This window comes from Microcaecilia unicolor, chromosome 1 (genome assembly GCF_901765095.1).
Source record: "Microcaecilia unicolor chromosome 1, aMicUni1.1, whole genome shotgun sequence".
Taxonomy (NCBI): Eukaryota; Metazoa; Chordata; class Amphibia; order Gymnophiona; family Siphonopidae; genus Microcaecilia; species Microcaecilia unicolor.
The window spans coordinates 212,086,281-212,111,428 of record NC_044031.1 but is presented as its reverse complement, the minus strand read 5'-3'; the positions used below and the strand labels follow the sequence as shown (position 1 = coordinate 212,111,428).

Sequence of the window (25,148 nt, the reverse complement as noted above, 5' to 3'; positions counted from 1 at the left end):
TATATTTTGTATGTGATGACTGTATATATTCTTTTGAACAATGTTTTTTATGTTTTGTTTATTCACAGTATTAATTTTGGATATCCGTACATTGATTTCATTTACGGAAGCCATCACATTATGGTATGTGTTCAACTTTTTAATGTTATTTTACATTTTTATTTTATATGCATCTATACATTCATTAAAACTTATTTTTAATTTTTGTATGTATAGACCCCTGATGCAGGCATTTAGCTGAAACACAGGCAATGTTGTGTCCTTCAAATAAATCTTGCTTCTTCCAGTTTGAGGCTTCACTGTCTTCTTTATCTTGTCTGGGCCCACTGCACTGTGTTCTGTCATTTGATATGTGTTGCTGTTTCGCTCTGATTTGCCTTATAAGTTACCACATGGCACTTCCTTTATCTGTCTAAAATGTTAATGATAAATAGTTTTACAATAATGAATAATCCATAAGAATGTAGCAAGTATAGCAATGTACCTTCTATTCTAAATCTTGCAGTGTTACAGAGCTCTTTTCCAATTTATATTTTCCCTCTAGAAACAGATTTAATTACATTTCTAAATATATTTAAACTTAAAAACAACAGAAGCCAGCCTGAAGTACAATAAGAATTAAAAAAAAAAAGAAATATTTGCCTTAAAGAATTTACTAAGAACATAATCAGATCAAGTACTACTAATGTAAGCATATTGCTGGAACATACATCTAACGTCAAATAAGGCATATCCAGATGCTTTTCGTCAAAATACACATTTGGCCATTTTGGGTGGAATAAGCTCACTCAATGAACATATCACTGCCTAGCACCCTTTAGTGCAAACCTAAATCTATGTCTGGCAGTGGCGTAAAATAGAAAGCAAACCTTTCAAAACAATAAAGTGCCACAAATATGTCTATGCTGATGACTGCAGTGATGAGTCTGGGATATTTGTGCTACTGAAGCCTGCTTGTAATCCTCATTATGTAAAAGAGTTTTTCCTGCAGAAAAAAAGTCTCCACATCTCAAGGTCTCTTTGGGTTCCTTCCTTTTTGCTCATTTCTGATTGTACTGGTCTTTCTGGGGCTTTCAGGCTGAGCTTTGGTGGTTTTTGCACTTAGTTTCGGCATGCCACTGTGGCTAGTGCGTCTGATGTTTTGATTTTTATCTTGAGTTGTTTTTTTCACCTGTTTTTCTTGCAGTCTCTGCTCCCACCTCTATAGAAGCAATAATAATACAGAATGATTATGCAGATGTTGCCATATTCAGACTCACTATTAAAAAATTTACAAATCATCACTGTCATGCTACAGTAGCATATAAAAGTTGCAATTTATGCTGTGCTGTGTGTCTCATATCTACTAAAGTTACATTTTTTCTATAGCTTAAATCATATCAGTCTCAATTAGGGGTGTATAATATAAACCATTTAAGAGGATAATTATCAAGTTGTGGTAAAAGTCAGACTTTTACTGCACTTTACCACAGAAGTGTCTAAACTGAGGTAGCTCAGTACCACAGGTTAGTCACGCCTGTGATATATGATTAATGCTGCTTACGATCATCCTTATAAACAGTGCCATTTTACCATCCTAGGAGCATTGAGCTGCAAACATAAGTACATAAGTATTGCCATACTGGGACAAACTGAAGGTCCATCAAGCCCAGCATCCTGTTTCTAACAATGTCCAATCCAGGTTACAAGTACCTGGCAAGATCCCAAAACAGTACATTTTATGCTGCTTATCCTAGAAATAAGCAGTGGATTTTTCCCAAGTCCATTTCAATAATGGTCTATGGACTTTTCCTTTAGGAAGCCATCCAAACCTTTTTTAAACCCCGCTAAGCTAATTGCTTTTACTACATTTTCTGGCAACTAATTCCAGAGTTTAATTACACGTTGAGTGAAGAAAAATTTTCTCTAATTCATTTTAAATTTACTACTTTGTAGCTTCATTGCGTGCCCCCTAGTCCTAGTATTTTTGGAAACAGTAAACAAGTGATTCACGTCTACCCATTCCACTCCACTCATTATTTTATAGACCTCTATCATATCTCCCCTCAGCCATCTTTTCTTCAAGCTGAGGAGCCCTAGCTGCTTCAGCCTTTCCTGATAGGGAAATCTTCCCATCCTCTTTATCATTTTTGTCGCCCTTTTCTGTACCTTTTCTAAGTCCACTATATCTTTTTTGAGATGCAGCGACCAGAATTGAACACAATATTTGAGGTGCGGTCGCACCATAGAGCAATACAAAGGCATTATAACGTCCTTTTTTTTGTTTTCCATTTCTTTCATATTAATACCTAACATTCTATTTGCTTTCTTAGCCACCACCGCACACTGAGCAGAAGGTTTCAACGTATCATCAGCGATGACGCCTAGATCCCTTTCTTGGTCGATGACATCTAACATGGAACCTTGCATTACATAGCTATAATTCAGGTTCCTCTTTCCCACGTGCATCACTTTGCACTTGCTCACATTAAATGTTATCTGCCATTAGAGGTCCAGAGGGGCATAATCGAAAGTGGGTGCCCATCTCCGTGGGCGGCCATGCGAGGGGGCGGGACAAACCGTATTTTCGAAAAAAGATGGGCGCCCATCTTTTTTTCGATAATACGGGTTGTGCGGGGCAAATGCCTAGGATTTGGGCGTTTTTGAGTTGGGCGCTATCGGTTTTCAGCGATAATGGAAACCGAAGGCGCCTAGCTTAAAAACGAACAAATCCAAGGCATTGGGTCGTGGGAGGGGCCAGGATTCATAGTGCATTGGTCCCCCTCACATGCCAGGACACCAACTGGGCACCCAAGGGGACACCTTTACAAATTAAAAAAAATTTTTAAATAGCTCCCAGGTGCAAAGCACCCTTCCCTTGTGTGCTGAGCCCCCCAAATCCCCCCAAAACCCACTGCCCACAAGTCTACACCATTACCATAGCCCTAAGGGGTGCAGGGGGGCACCGACATGTGGGTACAGTGGGTTTTGGAGGGCTCAACATTAACCAGCACAAGTGGAACAGGTAGGTGGGGATGGGTCTGGGTCTGCCTGCCTGATGTCCACTGCACCCACTAACAACTGCTCCAAGGGACCTGCATACTGCTGTCAGGGAGCTGGGTATGACATTTGAGGCTCACATACAGGCTGTCAAAAAAAACTTTAAAGTTCTTTTTTTGTAGTGGGAGGGGGTTAGTGACCACTGGGGGAGTCAGGGGAGGTCATCCCCGATTCCCTCCGGTGGTCATCTGGCCAGTTGGGGCACTTTTTTGGGACTTGGGTCATGAAAAAAGGGTCCAGCAAAAGCGACCCAAATTCTCGCTTCTGCCGCCCTTTTTTTTCGACTATCGACTGAAGACGCCCATCTCTCGGCCGGTAAACACGCCCCAGTCCCGCCTTCACCATGCCTCCGACATGCCCCGTCAACTTTGTTTGTTCCCGCTACGGAGTGCAGTTGAAGACGCCCAAAATCGGCTTTTGATTATACCGATTTGGGCGCCTTTGCGAGATAGGCGCCCATCTCCCTATTTGGATCGAAATATGGGCGCCCATCACTTTCGAAAATAAGGCTGCCAGTCTCCTAAGGTCCTCTTGTAATTTTTCACAATCCTCTCGCGATTTAACAACTTTGAATAACTTTGTGTCATCAGCAGATTTAATTACCTCACTAGTTACTCCCATCTCTAGATCATTTATAAATATATTAAAAAGCAGCGGTCTCAGCACCGATCCCTGGGGAACCCCACTATCTACCTTTCTCCATTGAGAATACTGACCGTTTAACCCTACTCTCTGTTTTCTATCTTTTAATCCACAATAGAACACTACCTGCTATCTCATGACTCTCCAATTTCCTCTGGAGTCTTTGTCAAATGCCTTTTGAAATTCCAGATACACAATATCAACCGGCTCACCTTTATCCACATGTTTGTTCACACCTTCAAAGAAATATAATAAATTGGTGAGGCAAGATTTCCCTTCACAAAATCCATGTTGACTTTCAGGCTTATTTTTGAAAGAGAAGGGCGCCCATCTTCCGACACAAATCAGGAGATGGGTGTCTTTCTCTCAGGGCCACCCAAATCAGCATAATCGAAAGCCGATTTTGGTCATCCTCAATTGATTCCCGTCGCGGGGACGTCCAAAATTCACGGGGCATGTCGGCACCGTAGCGAAGGCGGGACTAGGGCGCGATTAAGAGATGGCCATCCTCGGCCGATAATGGAAAAAAGAAGGGCATCCCTGACGAGCAGTTGGCCAACATCACTTGGTCCTTTTTTCTTGTGACCAAGCCGTGAAAAGGTGCCCGAACTGACCAGATGACAACCGGAGGGAATCAGGGATTACCTCCCCTTACTACCCCAGTGGTCACCAACCCCCTCCCACCCTCAAAAAAATTTTTTTTTGACAACCTCTATGCCAGCCTCAAATGTCATATCCAGCTCCATGACAGCAGTGTGCAGGTCCCTGGAGCAGTTTTAGTGGGTGCAGTGCACTTCAGCCAGGCGGATCCAGGGCCCCCCCCCCCCCCCCACCTGTTAAACTTGTGGTGGTAAATGTGAGCCCTCCAAAACCCACCCGAAACCCACTGTACCCACATCTAGGTGCCGCCCTTCACCCCTTAGGGCTATGGTAATGGTGTACAGTTGTGGGGAGTGGGTTTTTTTTTTGGGGGGGGGGGTTGGGGGTCTCAGCACCCAAGGTAAGGGAGCTATGCACCTGGGAGCAATTTGTGAAGTCCACTGCAGTGCCCCCTAGGGTGCCCAGTTGGTGTCCTGGTATGTCAGGGGGACCCGTGCAGTACGAATTCTGGCTCTTCCCATGACCAAGGGGCTTGGATTTGGTCATTTTTGAGATGGACGTTCTCGGTTTCCATTATGGCCGAAAACCAGGGACAACCATCTCTAAGGTTGACCATCTCTAAGACCGACCTAAATGTTGAGATTTGGGCGTCCTCGACCGTATTATCGAAACGAAAGATGGATGCCCATCTTGTTTCGATAATATGGGTTTCCACGCCCCTTCGCGGGGGCCGTCTTGCGAGGGCGCCCTCATGAAAACTTGGGCGCCCTGTTCGATTATGCCCCTCCACGTCTCATTAATCCATGCTTTTGAATATGCTCTGTAACTTTGTTCTTTATAATAGTCTCTATAATTTTGCCCGGCACTGATGTCAGGCTCACTGGTCTATAATTTCCCGGATCTCCTCTGGAACCTTTTTAAAAAATCGGTGTTATATTGGCCACCCTTCAGTCTAAGTTACATATTACTAACAATAGTTCCACAAGTTAATTTTTCAATTCTATCAGTACTCTGGGGTGAATACCATCTGGTCCAGGAAATTTGCTACTCTTCAGTTTGTCAAATTGCCCCATTACATCCTCCAGATTTATAGAGATTTCATTCAGTTTCTCCAACTGCAAAGTCGCAGCCTGATTCTCCAGGGCACTTCTTAAAGAGTTTGGCCAAATAGGCGCTCCCCTTGGTACCCTCTTCAATTAGATCCTCCAAATATGATTCACCCACCCGGAAGGCCCCTTACTAATTCAAGGCCCCCCTCCAGAAGCCCCCCATGCGATGAAACTACAGTGTAGTAAATTTAAAACAAATCGGAGGAAATGTTTCTTCACCCAACGCATAATTAAACTCTGGAATTCATTGCCGGAGAACATGGTGAAGGCGCTTAGCTTGGCAGAGTTTAAAAAGGGGTTAGATGGTTTCCTAAAGGACAAGTACATAAATCACTACTAAATGGACTTGGGAAAAATCCACAATTCCAGGAATAACATGTATAGAATGTTTGTACGTTTGGGAAGCTTGCCAGGTGCCCTTGGCCTGGATTGGCCGCTGTTGCGGACAGGATGCTAGGCTCGATGGACCCTAGGTCTTTTCCCAGTGTGGCATTACTTATGTACTTATGTAATGGTAGGCCCCCCAACCTGGAAGCTCCTGTATCACTCTGAAAGCCGCCTCACAAAATAAGACAGTACCCCCCTCTCCATAGGCCCTTTTGGACCTACCTTGAAAATACCTTGGGTCTGCTGGGGTCTGGACAGGAATGATTCCCAGTTGCTCCTGCCCTTGTTGGCACCAGGTTCAAAACGGCACTGGTGACTGTAGAAATCTCATGGTACTACCACTAGGGATCAAGTTACCATATAAGGGCTTTTTTCCCTTATTCAGCAGCTTGAGCCCTAGTGGTAGTACCATGAGGCTATCGTAAGGGGTCACCAGGGCCAATGCTATTTAGGGGATTGGGCTCAGTCTGGCCCAGTGCAGCTTATGGCCCACAGGGTAAGGTGTGGGGGGGTGTCAGGAAGAGGTCCATTGGACCCCCCCAAAATTATTTTTGGCTACGGGGGTTGGGAATAGTTCCAGTCACTGACATATGCACAAGAGCTGTGCCAGGAACATTCATGCTGTTAGTGTTAAGCACAGGTTGGTAATTCTGACTCAAAGTTCAGCTGGTGTTTTCCTGTTCCCTACAGTGCATCCAAATGACAGATGAAGTTTAACATGAGCAAGTGCAAAGGGATGCATGTGGGAAAGAGGAACCCAAACTATAGCTATCAGATGCAAGATTCCACATTAGGAGTCACCACCCAGGAAAAAAGATCTAGGTGTCATCGTTGATGATATCTTGAAACCCTCTGCTCAGTGTTTAGTGGCATCTAAGAAAGCAAATAGAATGTTAGGAATTATTAGCAAAGGAATGGAAAACAAAAATGAGAATGTTATAATGCCCTTGTAGCACTCTATGGTGTTTGCCCACACCTCAAATACTATGTGCAGTTCTGGTCACTGCATCTCAAGAAAGATATAGCGGAATTAGAAAAGGTACAGAGAAGGGTGGCGAATATTATGAAGTGGATAGAGTAACTTCTCTATGAGGAAAGGTTAAAGTGGCTAGGGCTCTTCAGCTTGGAAAAGAGACAACTGAGGGGAGATATGATAGAGGTCTATAAAATACTGAGGGGAATGGAATGGGTAGACGTGAATCACTTGTTTACTCTTTCCAAGAATACTAGGACTAGGGGGCACACAATGAAACTACTAAGTAGTAAACTTAAAACAAACTGAAGAAAATATTTCTTCACTCAATGTATAAGCTCTGGAATTCATTTCCAGAGAATGTGGTAAAAGCAGTTAGCTTAGCAGGGTTTAAAAAAGGTTTAATTTCCTAAAAGACAAGTCCATAGGCCATTGTTAGGATGGACTTGGGAAAATCCATTGCTTATTCCTATAATAAGCAGCTTAAAATCTGTTTTACTGTTCTGGGATCTTGCCAGGTACTTGTGACCTGGACTGGCCACTGTTGGAAACAGGATACTGGGCTTGATGGACCTTAGGTCTGTCCCAGTATGGCAATACCTATATTCTTATGTTATGTTCTAGATTACTATTGATATCTCCCTTGGAAATGGTTAGAAAATATTTGTGAGATGTTTTGAAGTTTTCCAATAAGGCTAGTGAAGTCAAAATATTTGTCCATTGGAAATAAAGCTGGAAGTTCAACCCCAGTGTATCCAGGGCAAGGTATGGAAGAACTGGATGTAACTGCATTCTTGGAAAATTCCTTGGAAATAATCACTGTAAAACATAGTAACCTTTGCTGTCGAGCCGGAGAGGATTATAGTTTTGAAATTGTTCTTTAGGCATTTTCAGGAGCAATTTTTAGGCTAATCTATATGAATATTTTCTGACTTATCTCAAATGACACAAACATGCTGAAAAGACTTTCTGGGATTGCGCCAGAGGGCCTTGGCACTTGGAGCATCATATATTTTGAAATTTCCTGTGATTTGATGCTTTGGTTATCATGGTAATTATAGGACCCTTTTACTAAGCTATGCTAAAAAGTGGCCAGTTCTATCCCAGTGCAGGTCTTCTCCACACACTGAGGCCACTTTTAGCATGGCAGTAAAATGGCCACATTTTCCATTATTCCCAATAATGGTCATATGCTAATTTCCCCATTAGCACGTGGCCATTAGCATGTGAGCACTTACTGACACCTGTTTTCTAGGCGATAAGGGATATGAACTAACCACACGCTAACCACGTGCTAATCAGTTAGCACACGGCAATGTAGATGCGCTAACCCATTAACGCAGAACATGCCTACTCACTGCCTCCAGCGCTAAAAAATAAATTCTATATTTTTAGCATATGGGAAGCGTTTGCCGATCCCGAAACCACTATGAGACGCCTAAGCGTGCACCGCAGTAGTGCTTTTTACCCAGTGGTAAGCATGCGTTAGTGCTTATTTATTTATTACATTTGTATCCCATATTTTCCCACCTATTTGCAGGCTCAGTGTGGCTTACATAGTACCGGAGAGGCGTTCGCAGACTCCGGTGTGAACAAATACAAAGTGATTTTGTGGTAAGATAAAGTTCATGTGGAACAGTCACATTAGGGAATCATAAAGCGGTAGACTTGTGTTATGTCCATTACGTACTTTAGTTTTATTGTGTTGCAGAAATCAGGCATTTAAGTTGGGTCGGTAGGGTATGCCTTTTTAAACAGGTTGGTTTTCAGTGATTTACGGAAGTTTAGGTGGTCGTGCGTTGTTTTCAAGGCTTTTGGTAGTGCGTTCCACAGTTGTGTGCTAATGTAGGAAAAACTGGTTGATTTATATTAAGTCCTTTGCAGCTTGGGTAGTGAGATTTACTACTACTTAGTAAAAGGGCCCCTATATGGTTTTTCGAACCTAAGCAAATGCTAGTGTTTCTGATCGATTGTGAGGGTATTTCCACCCCATGTGTAGTCCCCTTGGGTTAGCAGAAAGTTCACTCTGAGGGGCATAATCGAACGTCGCCGGCGATCTGTTTTGGCGGCGGCGCTACAGCTGGCCTGAACCGTATTATTGAAAAAGATGGTCGGCCATCTTTTTTTTTCGATAATGCGGTTTAGCCCGGCCAAATGCCAGAGTTCGCCGGGGTTGAGATGGCCGGTTTTGTTTTTCAGCGATAATGGAAAAAAATGCCGGCGCACTGCAACCCGGCGACATCCAAGGCATTTGGTCATAGGAGGAGCCAGCATTTGTAGTGCACTGGTCCCCCTCACATGCCAGGACACCAACTGGGCACCCTAGGGGTCAGTGCGGTGGACTTCATAAAACGCTCCCACATGCATAGCTCCCTTACTTTGGGTGCTGAGCCCCCCCCCCCCCCCCCGCCAAACCCACTACCCACAAATGCACAACACTACCGTAGCTCTTAGGGGTGAAAGGGGCAACTACATGTGGGTACAGTGGGTTTTGGAGGGCTCCCATTACCAGCACAAGTGTTACAGGTAGGGGGGGATGGGCATGGGTGCGCCTGCCTTAAGTGCACTGCGGTACCCACTAACAGTGCTCCAGGGGCCTTCAAACACGCAGGCCTCTAGGACTTGTTGCTGCTGTATAACCTTGGCACACCAGTTGACACCTGAAGACTAATCTCTTTGAAAAAGTCCTTTATTTGATTAAGCACGTTTACTAAAAATTAACTGCAGATCAGAGGTTGTGCCCCACTGGCAAAGAGTCTCCCTGGTACTGAGATTAGCAGTAGGTCAGAGCTGGCAGAATGGTGTACAATGCCCTCTTTCAGCAACATTCAAGTTAATAACGAAGTTCTCTAACGTGGGTAACACATGAGAGGGATCTAAAACTGGCTTACAAAAATGGCCACTACCTCATGGACTACCAAAAACAAAACAGGGCACACTCTGACCCAGTTAGCAGGGGGAAAAGCACCATGGGAGTAGAGCCCACTACCCTACACCCACCACAATGCATTGCTGATGTGATTCTGCAGTGCACCTAACAGAAAAGGTGTCACACTCACCCGAGAGCCACATCACAACCAGGGAAAGGCTGTCAGAGGATAGAACACATTCTGCTGTCATGGAGGTGGGTATGGCATTTGAGGCTGGCATAGAGGCTGGCATAATATGTTTATAATTGTGCTTTTTTGTGTGGGAGGGGGTTGGTGACCACTGGGGGAGTACGGGGAGGTCATCCCCAATTCCTTCCGGTGGTCATCTGGTGAGTTGGGGCACCTTTTTGAGGCTTGGTCGTGAAAATAAAAGGACCAAGTAAACCCGGCAAAATACTGCTTAACGCCGCTTTTTTTTGTTCCATTATTGGCGAAAGCCAGCCATCTGGTAGCCACGCCCATGTCTCGCCTTCGCTAAGCTACCGACACGGCCCCTTGAATTTTCGCCGGTGAAGCAACGGGAAAGCGGCGATGCTGTCAAAAATGCTGCTTTCAATTATACCGATTTCGCCGCTTTTAAGAAATCGCCGGCCATCTCCCGATTTATGTCGGGAAATGGCCGGCGATCACTTTCGAAAATAAGCTTGTCTGTCTAGTTAGCTTGTTTTATTCTGTTCAGATTGAAATAATTCCTATCTGTTATTGTTTCTTTGAATTTCCCAATATTGTGGACTAACAGATTAATTAATGTGGTTTGTTTTTTCTTTAGCTATACTTTTTTTTTGTTTCCTATATTCAAGTGTATTTTCCTTGAATGTAATCTTGAATCTTTCAATAAAAATAAAGTAGAAAAAATTTCTGAGAGGAGAAATCTTAAACACTTAACACAACAACACAAACTCCCCTCCAAAATAAGGACTCAGTAGAACATAATATAAATATATGTACGATAGCTTCGTAATTTCTTAAGATTGAGAGACTTATCAGTGGCAAGAATACATCAGCAGCAACATACCAAGAAGGCTATTTACTAATCCACTGTTATGCCATATATATGAGCTTTAAACAACACAGTGTGGTGTTTATTTTAGCATGCTCACTTCCTCAGTCTTTCTCTTTTAAAATATAGAAATAATGTCCTGTGTCTAATAGCCAACTGAAAATGTTCTAAAAATGCCCAAAATTGTCAATTAAATCAGTGTCTGTGTAACCTTAAACATGTTAAATTGCAGTCACTCATCTGGCTGGTCCCACATGAGGAATCCTACACATGTTTAAACAACCGTATACATTTTAAAATGCAATCACTTACCTGAAAACACAAGTGACTGCGCCTGGCCACTGAACTGTGGTTACTCCTGGTCATGGTTTGACGAGGTTCCGCATTTCAAAATCTGCCTCAGGGATCGTCAGTTAGCTACTGGACATCACTTATGAAGATGCTTATTTCTAGATATCAAGCAGCTTTATAAGTGGTGCCCAGGAGCTAGCAGAAGGTCCCTGAAGCAGATTTCGAAATGCGGAACCTTGTCAAACCATGGCCAGGAGTAACCACAGTTCAGTGGCCAGGAGCAGTCACTTGTGTTTTCAGGTAAGTGATTGCATTTTAAAATGTATACGGGTGTTTAAACGTGTAGGATTCCTCATGTGGGACCAGCCAGAAGAATTGCCCAAAGAGACTATAAAAGTATGTCACTGGACAGGACATAGCATCACACTGCCAAGAATTTTATAAATCACCTTTTTTCTCCTCGAACATGTAAAGTGTTACTGTTATTCATCAAACTCACCTTAAATCTTTTGTTTAGCTGGTCTTTCCATTTTTCTACCAAACAGCCATCAAGAAGCATTAACCTGAAAATAAAATAACATACTGATATTGACCAAACTATTACTAAAAATATATGAAATACAATAAATGCATCATGTAAAATCCTGTTTCAAAAGTCCAGCTTTTTGAGGCCTAGTTGTATTTTGCTAGTTAAAGTTCACTGTTGTTTTTTGCTGCTTTGGATGCCCTTATTATTCTAACTGCGTTTGTTATTTTCTATTCATGCTATTGCTCCAGGACTGCATGTTCACAACACTATTTATCATTGACCAGTGTTCCTTCAACCCCTGAGGCAGGCGGGTACATCCCACAGAAACATGGCCCCGCGTCGGGCCTATACTGGTGTCAATAAAGGTGTTTATCCTGGATTTTTACCTGTGTGGGATCTCCTTGTGAAATGCCCCTGGAACTGCTACTTGTGTTGCCATCTCTACTTTTACTGATATCTATGTATTTGCTGCCTCACCATAAAATTTATTGTGGCAATGATCAGAAGAGAACACTATCTTATAAGATTAAGATAAGTACATATATCTTGCAATTTCAAGAATTTATGAAGTGTTTTCAAGGATATTTCTTTAAGTAAAGATGGACATCCCATTGAGTTTTCTAAGTCCCTGAAGGATGAGATCTCACCTGTGTTGGTGGCTGTGTTTAACAAAACATTAAAATTGAAGGTGTTACCAACATTTCTGGATAGGATGAATATTACCTTACTTTTGAAAAAGGGAAAGCCCACTGACAGTTGTATTAGCTATAGAGCTCTGTCCCCTCCCCTCCCCCAAATAGTGGCACAGAACGTCTTGCCAAGATATTGACCAAGAAAGCTAAGTATGTAGTCAAGGACAGGAAGTGAATAACATTGTTCTAACCCTGGATTATAATACTATCATTCTCCGAGGACAAGCAGGCTGCTTGTTCTCACTGATGGGTGACGTCCACGGCAGCCCCTCCAATCGGAAACTTCACTAGCAAAGACCTTTGCTAGCTCTCGCACGCCCATGCGCGGCCGTCTTCCCGCCCGAACCGGCTCGTGTTCGTCAGTCTTCTTTTGTCCGCGCTTGGGACGGTCGTGTTTTACCGCCGTTTCGCGCCCCTCAAGTTGACCCTCGCGCGTCTTCGTGATTTTGCAAAAAAAAAAAAAAAGAAAGACCTCGGTCTTTGTCCCTTCCCGTGTGTCCAGTTTGTTTCCCCGATGTAAGTTTCCTTTCGCTTTCGGGGTAGGCCTTTTTTGTGGCCTCAGTACGGGTTTTTCTCTCTCCCTTATTTTTGGTGCCCTTTGGCACCATCGCGAATTTTGATTTCGCTGGCGTGATTTTTCCGCCCATGTCATCAAAGTCTTCCAGCGGCTTCAAGAAGTGCACCCAGTGCGCCCGGGTAATCTCGCTCACTGATAGGCACGCGATGTGTCTTCAGTGTCTGGGGGCTGGGCATCGCCCGCAGGCCTGCAGTCTTTGTGCTCTTTTACAGAAGAGGACTCAGGTAGCAAGATTGGCCCAGTGGAACGTGTTGTTCTCGGGCTCTTCGTCGACAACAGAACCGGAGGCATCGAGTGCATCGACGTCGACAGCATCAAGACCTTCGACCTCGGCATCGACGGCATCGAGGTATCGACCCTCTGCATCGTCGGTACCGAGACATCGGAAGGCTGCGTCGGCGTCGGTGGTATCGGGACCTCTGCTGTTGCTGATGTCGTCGGACGGTGGTGCTTCGACTGGAGTGCAGGTGAGGGCTGTCCATTCCCCTGCTGGTGGCGGTGAGCCTTCGGGTGGGTCTCCTTCTGCCCTGAGGGCTCCTGCGGTACAGCCCCCCCGAGGCCGACCTTCTTCGGCCTCGGTCCCGAGGAAGAGACGGTTGGATTCTACGTCCTCCTCGTTGGTACCGGGAAGCTCCGGTGACATGCTTCGTTTGAAAATATCAAAGAAGCATCGACACTGGTCTCCTTCCCGCGTCGGTACCGAGAGCTCTGGGTCGCCGAGGGAGTCGGCACCCAGTAGGCATCGGCACTGGGAGGACCGCTCACCCTCTGTTCAGGAGGTGTCGATGCGCTCCACCTTGGAAAGCCCGGAACAGCCTCCACGCCCGGAACAGACTCTGACCTCGACGCCTGCATCGGCTTCCATGTCTTTCTCCACAGCCGCTCTGCATGAGAGTCTCCGGGCCGTTCTCCCGGAGATCCTGGGAGAGCTGTTGCGCCCTTCCCCTCCGGTACCGGGGGTGCTTGCGTCACCGGTACCGTCGAGTGAGGCGCCGGCTGGCCCCTTGCCCGGGGTGAGGTCTCCAACATGTACCGACTGCGGTCGCCTCCCAGGAAGGCTCCCCGACGACGTTGGCGGAGGGAGCTTCGCTGGTGCTGGCAAGGGAGTCTACTTCTCGACGCACCCACCGTGGCCGTGTTTCCACGGAGTCGAGTCGGGCACGGCTTCAGACACAGGTTCATGAACTTGTGTCTGATACCGATGGTGAGGCCTCGTGGGAGGAGGAGGAGGACAGCAGATATTTCTCTGACGAGGAGTCTGATGGCCTTTCTTCTGATCCCAATCCCTCCCCTGAAAGGCAGCTTTCTCCTCCCGAGAGTCTGTCTTTTGCGGCCTTTGTCCGGGAGATGTCTACGGCCATCCCCTTCCCGGTGGTTGTGGAGGACGAGCCCAGGGCTGAAATGTTTGAGCTCCTGGACTATCCTTCTCCACCTAAGGAAGCGTCCACAGTACCCATGCATCATGTCCTAAAAAAGACATTGCTGGCGAACTGGACCAAGCCTTTAACTAATCCCCGCATTCCCAAGAAGATCGAGTCCCAGTACCGGATCCATGGGGACCCAGAGCTGATGCGCACTCAGTTGTCTCACGACTCTGGTGTGGTGGATCTGGCCCTAAAGAAGGCTAAGAGTTCTAGGGAGTATGCTTCGGCGCCCCCGGGCAAAGACTCTAGAACCTTAGACTCCTTTGGGAGGAAGGCCTACCATTCTTCTATGCTCGTGGCCAAGATTCAGTCCTACCAGCTCTACACGAGCATCCATATGCGGAACAATGTACGGCAGTTGACGGGCTTGGTGGACAAGCTCCCTCCTGAGCAAGCCAAGCCATTTCAGGAGGTGGTCAGGCAGCTGAAGGCGTGTAGAAAATTCCTGGCCAGAGGGGTATATGATACCTTTGATGTTGCGTCCAGGGCCGCTGCTCAAGGTGTGGTGATGCGCAGACTCTCATGGCTGCGTGCCTCCGACCTGGAGAATAGAATCCAGCAGTGGATTGCGGACTCCCCTTGCCGAGCGGACAACATTTTTGGAGAGAAAGTCGAACAGGTGGTAGAGCAGCTCCACCAGCGGGATACCGCTTTCGACAAGTTCTATCGCCGGCAGCCTTCAGCATTTACCTCCTCAGGTAGACGTTTTTATGGGGGAAGGAAGACTGTTCCCTACTCTTCTGGTAAGCGTAGGTACAATCCTCCTTCTCGACAGCCTGTGACCCAGGCTAAGCCCCAGCGCGCTCGCTCTCGTCAGCAGCATGCGCCTCAGCAAGGCCCCACGGCTCCCCAGCAAAAGCAGGGGGCGAGCATTTGACTGGCTCCGGCAGAGCATAACCAACATCAACATATCAGTGCCGGGCGATCTGCCGGTCGGGGGGAGGTTGAAAGTTTTTCACCAAAGGTAGCCTCTCATAACCTCCGACCGTTGGGTTCTTCAAATAGTCCGGCAAGGATACACCCTAAATTTGGCCTCGAAACCTCCAAATTGCCCACCGGGAGCTCAATCCTACAGCTTCCAGCACAAGCAGGTACTTGCAGAGGAACTCTCCGCCCTTCTCAGCGCCAATGCGGTCGAGCCCGTGCCATCCGGGCAAGAAGGGCTGGGATTCTATTCCAGGTACTTCCTTGTAGAAAAGAAAACAGGGGGGATGCATCCCATCCTAGACCTAAGGGCCCTGAACAAATATCTAGTCAAGGAAAAGTTCAGGATGCTTTCCCTGGGCACCCTTCTTCCCATGATTCAGGAAAACGACTGGCTATGCTCTCTGGACTTGAAGGACGCCTACACGCACATCCCGATACTGCCAGCTCACAGGCAGTATCTGCGATTTCAGCTGGGCACACGTCACTTCCAGTACTGTGTGCTACCCTTTGGGCTCGCCTCTGCGCCCAGAGTGTTCACAAAGTGCCTGGCTGTAGTAGCAGCGGCGCTTCGCAGGCTGGGAGTACACGTGTTCCCCTATCTCGACGATTGGCTGGTGAAGAACACATCCGAGGCAGGAGCTTTACAGTCCATGCAGATGACTATTCGCCTCCTGGAGCTACTGGGGTTTGTGATAAATTATCCAAAGTCCCATCTTCTCCCAGTACAGAGACTCGAATTTATAGGAGCTCTGCTGGATTCTCGGACGGCTCGTGTCTATCTCCCAGAGACGAGAGCCAACAACTTGTTGTCCCTCGTCTCTCGGGTGCGAGCGTCCTAGCAGATCACAGCTCAGCAGATGTTGAGATTGTTGGGCCACATGGCCTCCACAGTTCATGTGACTCCCATGGCTCGCCTTCACATGCTGTCTGGTCAATGGACCCTAGCTTCCCAGTGGTTTCAGGCTGCTGGGGATCTCGAAGACGTGATCCACCTGTCCACAAGTTTTCTCAAATCCCTGTATTAGTGGACGATTTGGTCCAATTTGACTCTGGGACGTCCTTTCCAAATTCCTCAGCCACAAAAAGTGCTGACTACGGATGCGTCTCTCCTGGGCTTCACACCCATGTCGATGGGCTTCACACCCAGGGAAGCTGGTCCCTCCAGGAACGCGATCTGCAGATCAATCTTCTGGAGTTACGAGCGGTCTGGAACGCTTTGAAGGCTTTCAGAGATCGGCTGTCCCACCAAATTATCCAAATTCAGACAGATAACCAGGTTGCCATGTATTACATCAACAAGCAGGGGGGCACCGGATCTCGCCCCCTGTGTCAGGAAGCCATCAGCATGTGGCTCTGGGCTCGCCGTCACGGCATATTGCTCCAAGCCACATATCTGGCAGGCGTAAACAACAGTCTGGCCGACAGGTTGAGCAGGATTATGCAACCTCACGAGTGGTCGCTCAACTCCCGAGTAGTGCGCCAGATCTTCCAGGTGTGGGGCACCCCCTTGGTAGATCTCTTTGCATCTCGAGCCAACCACAAAGTCCCTCAGTTCTGTTCCAGACTTCAGGCCCCCGGCAGACTGGCATCGGATGCCTTCCTCCTGGACTGGGGGGAAGGTCTGCTGTATGCTTATCCTCCCATACCTCTGGTGGGGAAGACTTTGTTGAAACTCAAGCAAGACCGAGGAACCATGATTCTGATTGCTCCGTTTTGGCCGCGTCAGATCTGGTTCCCTCTTCTTCTGGAGTTGTCCTCCGAAGAACCGTGGAGATTGGAGTGTTTTCCGACCCTCATCACACAGGATAAAGGGGCGCTTCTGCATCCCAACCTCCGGTCTCTGGCTCTCACGGCCTGGATGTTGAGAGCATAGACTTTGCCTCTTTGGGTCTCTCAGAGGGTGTCTCCCGCATCTTGCTTGCTTCCAGGAAAGATTCCACTAAGAGGAGTTACTTCTTTCTATGGAGGAGGTTTGCCATCTGGTGTGACAGCAAAGCCCTAGATCCTCGCTCTTGTCCTACACAGACCCTGCTTGACTACCTTCTGCACTTGTCTGAGTCTGGTCTCAAGACCAACTCTGTAAGGGTTCACCTTAGTGCAATCAGTGCATACCATTACCGTGTGGAAGGTAAGCCGATCTCAGGACAGCCTTTAGTTGTTCGCTTCATGAGAGGTTTGCTTTTGTCAAAGCCCCCCGTCAAACCTCCTACAGTGTCATGGGATCTCAATGTCGTTCTCACCCAGCTGATGAAACCTCCTTTTGAGCCACTGAACTCCTGCCATCTGAAGTACTTGACCTGGAAGGTCATTTTCTTGGTGGCAGTTACTTCAGCTCGTAGAGTCAGTGAGCTTCAGGCCCTGGTAGCCGAGGCCCCTTACACCAAATTTCATCATAACAGAGTAGTCCTCCGCACTCACCCTAAGTTCTTGCCGAAGGTAGTGTCGGAGTTCCATCTGAACCAGTCAATTGTCTTGCCAACATTCTTTCCCCGTCCTCATTCCTGCCCTGCTGAACGTCAGCTGCACACATTGGACTGCAAAAGAGCATTGGCCTTCTATCTGGAGCGGACACAGCCCAACAGACAGTCCGCCCAATTGTTTGTTTCTTTTGATCCCAACAGGAGGGGAGTGGCTGTGGGGAAACGCACCATTTCCAATTGGCTAGCAGATTGCATTTCCTTCACTTACGCCCAGGCTGGGCTGGCTCTTGAGGGTCATGTCACGGCTCACAATGTCAAAGCCATGGCTGCGTCAGTGGCCCACTTGAATGAAGTCAGCCACTATTGAAGAGATCTGCAAAGCTGCGACGTGGTCATCTGTCCACACATTCACATCTCATTCCTGCCTGCAGCAGGATACCCGACGCGACAGTCGGTTCGGGCAGTCAGTGCTTCAGAATCTGTTCGGGGTTTAGAATCCAACTCCACCCCCCTAGGCCCATGTTTATTCTGTTCCAGGCTACACTCTCAGTTAGTTGGATAAATTGTTAGGTCAATCTCAGTTAAGTCCTCGCCGTTGCGAGGCCCAATTGACCATGTTTGTTGTTTTGAGTGAGCCTGGGGGCTAGGGATACCCCATCAGTGAGAACAAGCAGCCTGCTTGTCCTCGGAGAAAGCGAATGCTACATACCTGTAGAAGGTATTCTCCGAGGACAGCAGGCTGATTGTTCTCACAAACCCGCCCGCCTCCCCTTTGGAGTTGTGTCTTCCCTTGTCTTTGTCTTGCTACATATGGGACTGACGAACACGAGCCGGTTCGGGCGGGAAGACGGCTGCGCATGCGCGGTGCGCATGGGCGCGCGAGAGCTAGCAAAGGCCTTTGCTAGTGAAGTTTCCGATTGGAGGGGCTGCCGTGGACGTCACCCATCAGTGAGAACAATCAGCCTGCTGTCCTCGGAGAATACCTTCTACAGGTATGTAGCATTCGCTATATGCATGTATCATTTTTCAGCGCACCTGTAAAAAAAGCCTCTTTTTTCCCCAAAAAATGAATGTGCGGCAAAATCAAAATTACCGTGCGTCCATTTTGCGTCTCAGACCTTACCGCCAAGCCATAGACCTAGCGGTAAAGAATTTGGGCGGTAATGACCTATGTGTGTAAGATGCCACTTGGCATGTGTCCGCTATGCACACCAGAAAATAAAAAATATTTTTCAGACGTGCATAGCAGATGCGTGCCAAAATTGAAATTACTGCAAAGGCCACGCGGTAACCAGGGGGTGACTCCAATTTGGCGCACACAGGTGCCTATGTGGCTTAGTAAAAGGGGCCCTAAATCTGGCCAAAAGGTGTTACTATTGAACAATGACTGAGAACCCAACATTCCAGAGGCTGTGAACAGTACTGCAGCAGCATGCTCAACCCTGTCTTGCTTGAAAAGTGAACTCAACGTTCCATATAGCAATTTACTGAGCCACCAGCAGGGCAGTATTAAGGCAAAGGGCTCAATTACTAATGTATGAATACACATATATGTTATTCAAAGTTGTTTAATTTTGTGTTGATGTTTCTTTTTGATGGAAAATTCAATCAAAAGTATTTGAACGTAAAAAAAGGCAAAGGGCTCCAGTGTTTAGGAAGGGCCCTCCCAGATGTGCCAATTCAATGACTGCCAAAAGCCATATATTTTCCCTGTTAAGTCAGCTGTTGGCAGGGATGGGGGAGGGAAGACAGAGCCACCACTGGCTGCTGTTCTCACTCTCTGTGCATTTTCCTCCAGTCAGCAGGTGGAGTTAGTGAGCAATATTTCTTACCTGATTCTTGCATCTGATGGCTTTCCTCTGCAATCAAAGCCACATAGAAACCCATTTGTAGGAGTTTCAAAATATATTTGAAAAGGAAGCCCAATGCACTTGTTTGCCAAGGGCCCACCAAAGAGTTAATTCTGCTCTGGCCACTAGGCCAGCCCTGGATTAAAATGTTGTAAAATCTTTCAGTTTATGGCTGCTTTACACAAGATTTGCTTTTCTCTTTTAATCAACATAATGAAAGTCATGCAGAGATCTCCCATTTGGTGAGAAGGCATGTGTGTACTCGATGCAAAGAACTCCTAGCACTGAGGGAACGGATCCGATCTCTGGAGGCTGGAGTGGCAGACTTGGAAGAGCTGAGGCAGACATATATTATAGAGATTTATAGAGTAGGCCTACAGGGATATAGCAGAGAAATTGCACCTCCAGTCTGGCAACCTCTGTGCTGTCATGGAGGAGAAAGGTCTCTTAAAGGGAGAGCACTGTGGCGAGGCAGGAAGTGATCCTGTAGCCAGGACCTGCCCTCCAGAGGATACAATATCCTCTCACACTGAGGATATGTTTCCAGAGGCTTCTGCCCATGAGGAAAAGATTAAGACGGCCATTTTAGCTGGTAATTCAATCATTAGGCATGTAGATAGCTGGGTGGCTGGTGGACATGAGGATTGCTTGGTCGCAGACCTGGTGCAAAGGTGGCAGACCTCACACATCACCTAGATAAGATTTTAGTCAGTGCTAGGAGGAACCTGCCATCTTGGTATGGCGTAGGAAAATGTGGGAAGGAGGTTCTGGAAGCCAAATTTAGATAGCTCTTAGCTGAAATCTAGAACCTTCATGGTAGAATTTACAGAAGTGTTTCCATCCACGCGCAGGACCCATGAGACTGGCAGAGTTACGGAGTCTCTATGTGTAGACGAGACCATGGTGAAGGGAGGGGGTTTTAGATTTGTTAGGAACTGGGCAACATTCTGGGGAAGGAGGAGCCTATTCTGGAAAGATGGGCTCCACCTTAACCAGGGTGGTTTTAGGCTGCTGATATCAACATTTAAAAAGGAGATAGAGCATCTTTTAAACTAGAAACTGGGGGAAGGATGACAGTTGTTCAAAAACACATGGTTTGGAACAGGGTGTCTTTAAATGATATCACCAAAACAGGAAAGATAGGGCATCCTGATAGCGAGGTTGCAGTAAAGACCACAGTAGATCAGATGTTTTTAAATAAAGAGCAGACTGATCTTAACGGTTGCAAATTATGACTGTGAAGTGCTGAGCAAGTTGTAAATAGAAATAACAAATATTGTTTGAAATGTCTGTATGCAAATGCCAAAAGCCTAAGAAATAAGATGGGAGAGTTAGAATATATTGCACTAAATGAAAAGATAGATAGAATAGGCATCTCTGAGACCTGGTGGAAGGAGGATAACCAATGAGACACAGACATACCAGGATACAAATTTTATCACAGTGATAGGGTGGATCGAATTGGTGGAGGGGTAGCATTATACGTTAAAGAGGGCCTGGAATCAAACAGACTTAAAATTCTGCAGGACACAAAACGCATCTTGGAATCCCTATGGATTGAAATTCCACATATAAATGGGAAAAGGATAGTTACAGGAGTGTATTACCGTCCATCTGGCCAGGATGAAGAGACAAATGTAGAAACGTTATCAGAAATTAGGTAGGCTTACAAACTGGGCAACACAATAACAATGTGCAACTTTAATTACCCCACTACTGACTGGGTAAATGTAACATCAGGGCATGTTAGGGAGGTAAACTTTCTTGATGAAATCGACTGCTTTATGGAGCAGCTGGTCCAGGAGCCAACAAAAGGAGGAAAAATTCTACAACTAGTCCTTAGTGGAGCACATGATCTGGTGCAGGAAGTAATGTTGCTGGTGATAACAGTGATCATAATATGATCAGATTTGATATAATATCTGGAGTAAATACACACAGGAAATGTCAAAAAGGAGACTATGATAAAAAGAGAAGAATGGTCAAAAAAAGAAAAATTAGAGAAGCAGCAGCAAATATCAAACATTTACATTAGATGAGGATGTAATTCAAAAATACCATCCTGGAAACCCAGACCAGATATATTCCATGTATTAAAAAAAAAGTGGAAGGAAGGCCAAACAGCCAGCATAGTCAAAAAGTGGGGTGAAGGAAGCTATTACAATAAAAGAACATCCTTCAGAAAATGGAACAAGAATCCAACTGAAGATAACAGAAAACAGCATAAAGAACACAAGTCAAATGCAAAGTGATGATAATGAAAAGAGAGACTTTATAAAGAAGACTGTGGAGCCCTTTTACTAAGGCGCGCAGACGCGTACGCATGTCCAACGTGTGTCAGTTTGGAACTACCGCATGCCCCAGGTAGTAATTCCATTTTTTACACACATCCGATACACGCGGCAGCAAACATTTTTTATTTTCTACCACGTGGCGCTAACCCGGCAGTAATCGGCAGTGTACGCATGCTGACAATTACCGCCCAGTTAACATGAGAGACCTTACCGCTAAGTCAATGGGTGACAGTAAGGTCTCGGGTCCAAAATGGACGCGCGTCAATTTTTATTTAGAAGTATGTCCATTTTTGGCCAAAAACAAGAGGCCTTTTTTGCAGGCGCACTGAAAAGTGGACCTGCGCATGTCCAATACACATGTCTAAAACAGCGCAGGCCATTTTTCGGTGCAGCTTAGTAAAAGGACCCCTGTGTTGGAAGCAAAAACACATAGTAAAACCTTTTTTAGGTATATTAGAAGCAAGAAGTCAGTAAAACAATCAGTTAGACTGCTAGATGACCAAGGGGTTAAAGGTGCACTCAGAGAAAACAAGACCATAGCAGAGAGACTAAGGGGCTCATTTTCAAAGATTTACAAAGTTCCATAGGTTATTTTGGGGCTCATTTTTTGGATGTTTTTCTCTTTAGGGCTCTTTACCCTGAAGAGTACAGCTGAGGGGAGGTATGATAGAGGTCTATAAAATACTGAGTGGAATGGAACAGGTAGACATGAATTGCTTGTTTACTCATTCCAAAAATACGAGGAATTTATTGCCAGAGAATGTGGTAAAAGCAGTTAGCTAAGCAGGGTTTAAAAAAGGATTGAACAATTTCTTAAAAGAAAAGTCCATAAGCAATTATTAAGATGGACTTGGGAAAATCCACTGCTCATTTCTAGGATAAGCAGCAGAGAATCTATTTTACTGTTTTGGGATCTTGCCAGGTACTTGTGACCTGGATTGGCCACTGTTGGAAACAGGATACTGGGCTTGATGGACCTTCAGTCTGTCCTAGTATGGAAGCACTTATGTTCAAAAATATGTACAGTATGATTAATAAATAAAAGTGGAATTATAATACTGAAATGTCTCCAGATCCAGTAGTGAGTAGTGACATAATATGAGCATCTGTCTCTGGTATGCTACCCCTGAATTTTGCAGGTAGGAATTACTACATATCTCATCAAGAGAGCTTCAGGAAAAATAATAAATTAAGACTGAACTAATAATTTTGGTTTCAGTGTGACAGCTGTAATTGCCTATCACATGATTTCTGGTATTCTAAAATTCTAAACCTGCTGATTCCACAGTGCACCACATACAGCAAGTGCAAACACATACTACCTGCTGAGCTGGAAAATATTTTGCTTTTATAAATCATTACAGTATAATATTTCATGTGTGAGAGCAAACATCTGTGACCTTTAAAGATTTCTTGTACTAGTTTGAGCTTTACACTAACTGTGGTGATGATAATCTTCTTCTGACAAAACATTTTTTTCATTTGCACATATCAGACCTGCTAAGTCTCCCACATTCAATGGGAGACTCCTGCTTTGGTGGGTCATCTCCCGCACTGCCGCCAAAGCGGGAACTTCTCCCACTGAGACACACTGCCATCACTGCACCATTACCGCTGCTTCTCCCAATGAGCAGCAGCGGTGGCAAAACAACAAAAAGCAAGCATTGAGCCTCAGCCTTCAGGAATGCTCTGCTGGCTTTACCAGGTCTCTGCCCCAGCTGACATCAACTTCCTGATCTGCATCAGTTGCCGTGTTGTTGGCTAATATAAATAATGCAAGTGTATTTATATTAGCCAACAACACGGCAACTGTTTTTCAACATATTTTCAAGACAGAGGATAAAAGTAGGATTTTCATAGTCAGATCCTTGTATTAAATTTCCCTTTTGTTGAGTACTACACTACAACATCAGAGATTCACTGAGACCCCTGAGACAGGCCTTCGGGTCAAAACACGGCCGTGCCGGGTCATTTTTTAGCATCTTCAATAAAGACTTCCTTGTTCTCCTCCTTGGATTTACCTCACTGTCTTCTTTTAATTTTTTACGGCTTCATGAGGATTTTTTTCCTCCTTTGTGGCTGTTTTGACAGAAAGTGGGCAACATGCTGGATGGAAAAGGGCTGGAGAGAGAGAAGATGCTGGGTAGAAGGTTGAGGATAAAGGAGGAAACCATGGCTGGAAGGATGGAGAGAGAAAGAGGGAAGGTGCTGGAGAGAAAGAGGAAAGATGCTGGAAGAATGGGAACAAAAAGAGGAGAGAGGCTGGATAGGAGGATGCAGAAAGAAGATACTAGAAAAAAAGAGGTAAGACATCGCATACATAGGTAGGGAGAGAAAGAGGACAGAGATAGAAGGTTAGGGAGAGAAAGAGAAAAGATTCTAGATGCAGTAGCATACCAAGGGCAGGACGATGGGGGTGGTGCACCCTGGGTGCAGGCAGCAAGGGGGTGCACAGAGCAGGCACGCGGCTGTCGGCTCTGCCGGTCTCCTGCCCCCTGTAACGTTATTTCATGTTCTGGAGCAGGGGACCTCTTCTTCCCTATGCCCCTTCCTCTTAATCTCCAGTCTTTCATTATTTATGTATTTATTTATTTAATTGATTCTGTCCTACTGATTACAGTGGGGGAAATAAGTATTTGATCCCTTGCTGATTTTGTAAGTTTGCCCATTGACAAAGACATGAGCAGCCCATAATTGAAGGGTAGGTTATTGGTAACAGTGAGAGATAGCACATCACAAATTAAATCCGGAAAATCACATTGTGGAAAGTATATGAATTTATTTGCATTCTGCAGAGGGAAATAAGTATTTGATCCCCCACCAACCAGTAAGAGATCTGGCCCCTACAGACCAGGTAGATGCTCCAAATCAACTCGTTACCTGCATGACAGACAGCTGTCGGCAATGGTCACCTGTATGAAAGACACCTGTCCACAGACTCAGTGAATCAGTCAGACTCTAACCTCTACAAAATGGCCAAGAGCAAGGAGCTGTCTAAGGATGTCAGGGACAAGATCATACACCTGCACAAGGCTGGAATGGGCTACAAAACCATCAGTAAGACGCTGGGCGAGAAGGAGACAACTGTTGGTGCCATAGTAAGAAAATGGAAGAAGTACAAAATGACTGTCAATCGACAAAGATCTGGGGCTCCACACAAAATCTCACCTCGTGGGGTATCCTTGATCATGAGGAAGGTTAGAAATCAGCCTACAACTACAAGGGGGGAACTTGTCAATGATCTCAAGGCAGCTGGGACCATTGTCACCACGAAAACCATTGGTAACACATTACGACATAACGGATTGCAATCCTGCAGTGCCCGCAAGGTCCCCCTGCTCCGGAAGGCACATGTGACGGCCCGTCTGAAGTTTGCCAGTGAACACCTGGATGATGCCGAGAGTGATTGGGAGAAGGTGCTGTGGTCAGATGAGACAAAAATTGAGCTCTTTGGCATGAACTCA

At 45.9% G+C, this 25,148-nt stretch overlaps 1 protein-coding gene across 1 annotated transcript in view; it reads right to left on the bottom strand.

Annotated features, from left to right (window-relative positions):
• Positions 1–602: 602 nt before the first annotated feature.
• Positions 603–25,148, bottom strand: part of SFRP4 (secreted frizzled related protein 4) — a 39,955-nt gene continuing 15,409 nt past the window's right edge. Inside the window, exons 5-6 of the mRNA XM_030190009.1 lie at positions 11,471–11,534; positions 603–1,201 (exon numbers count right to left, since the gene is read on the bottom strand). Of these exons, the coding sequence (XP_030045869.1) occupies positions 1,010–1,201; positions 11,471–11,534 (256 nt within the window). The 3' untranslated portion in view covers positions 603–1,009. The remainder of the gene's footprint in view (positions 1,202–11,470; positions 11,535–25,148) is intronic.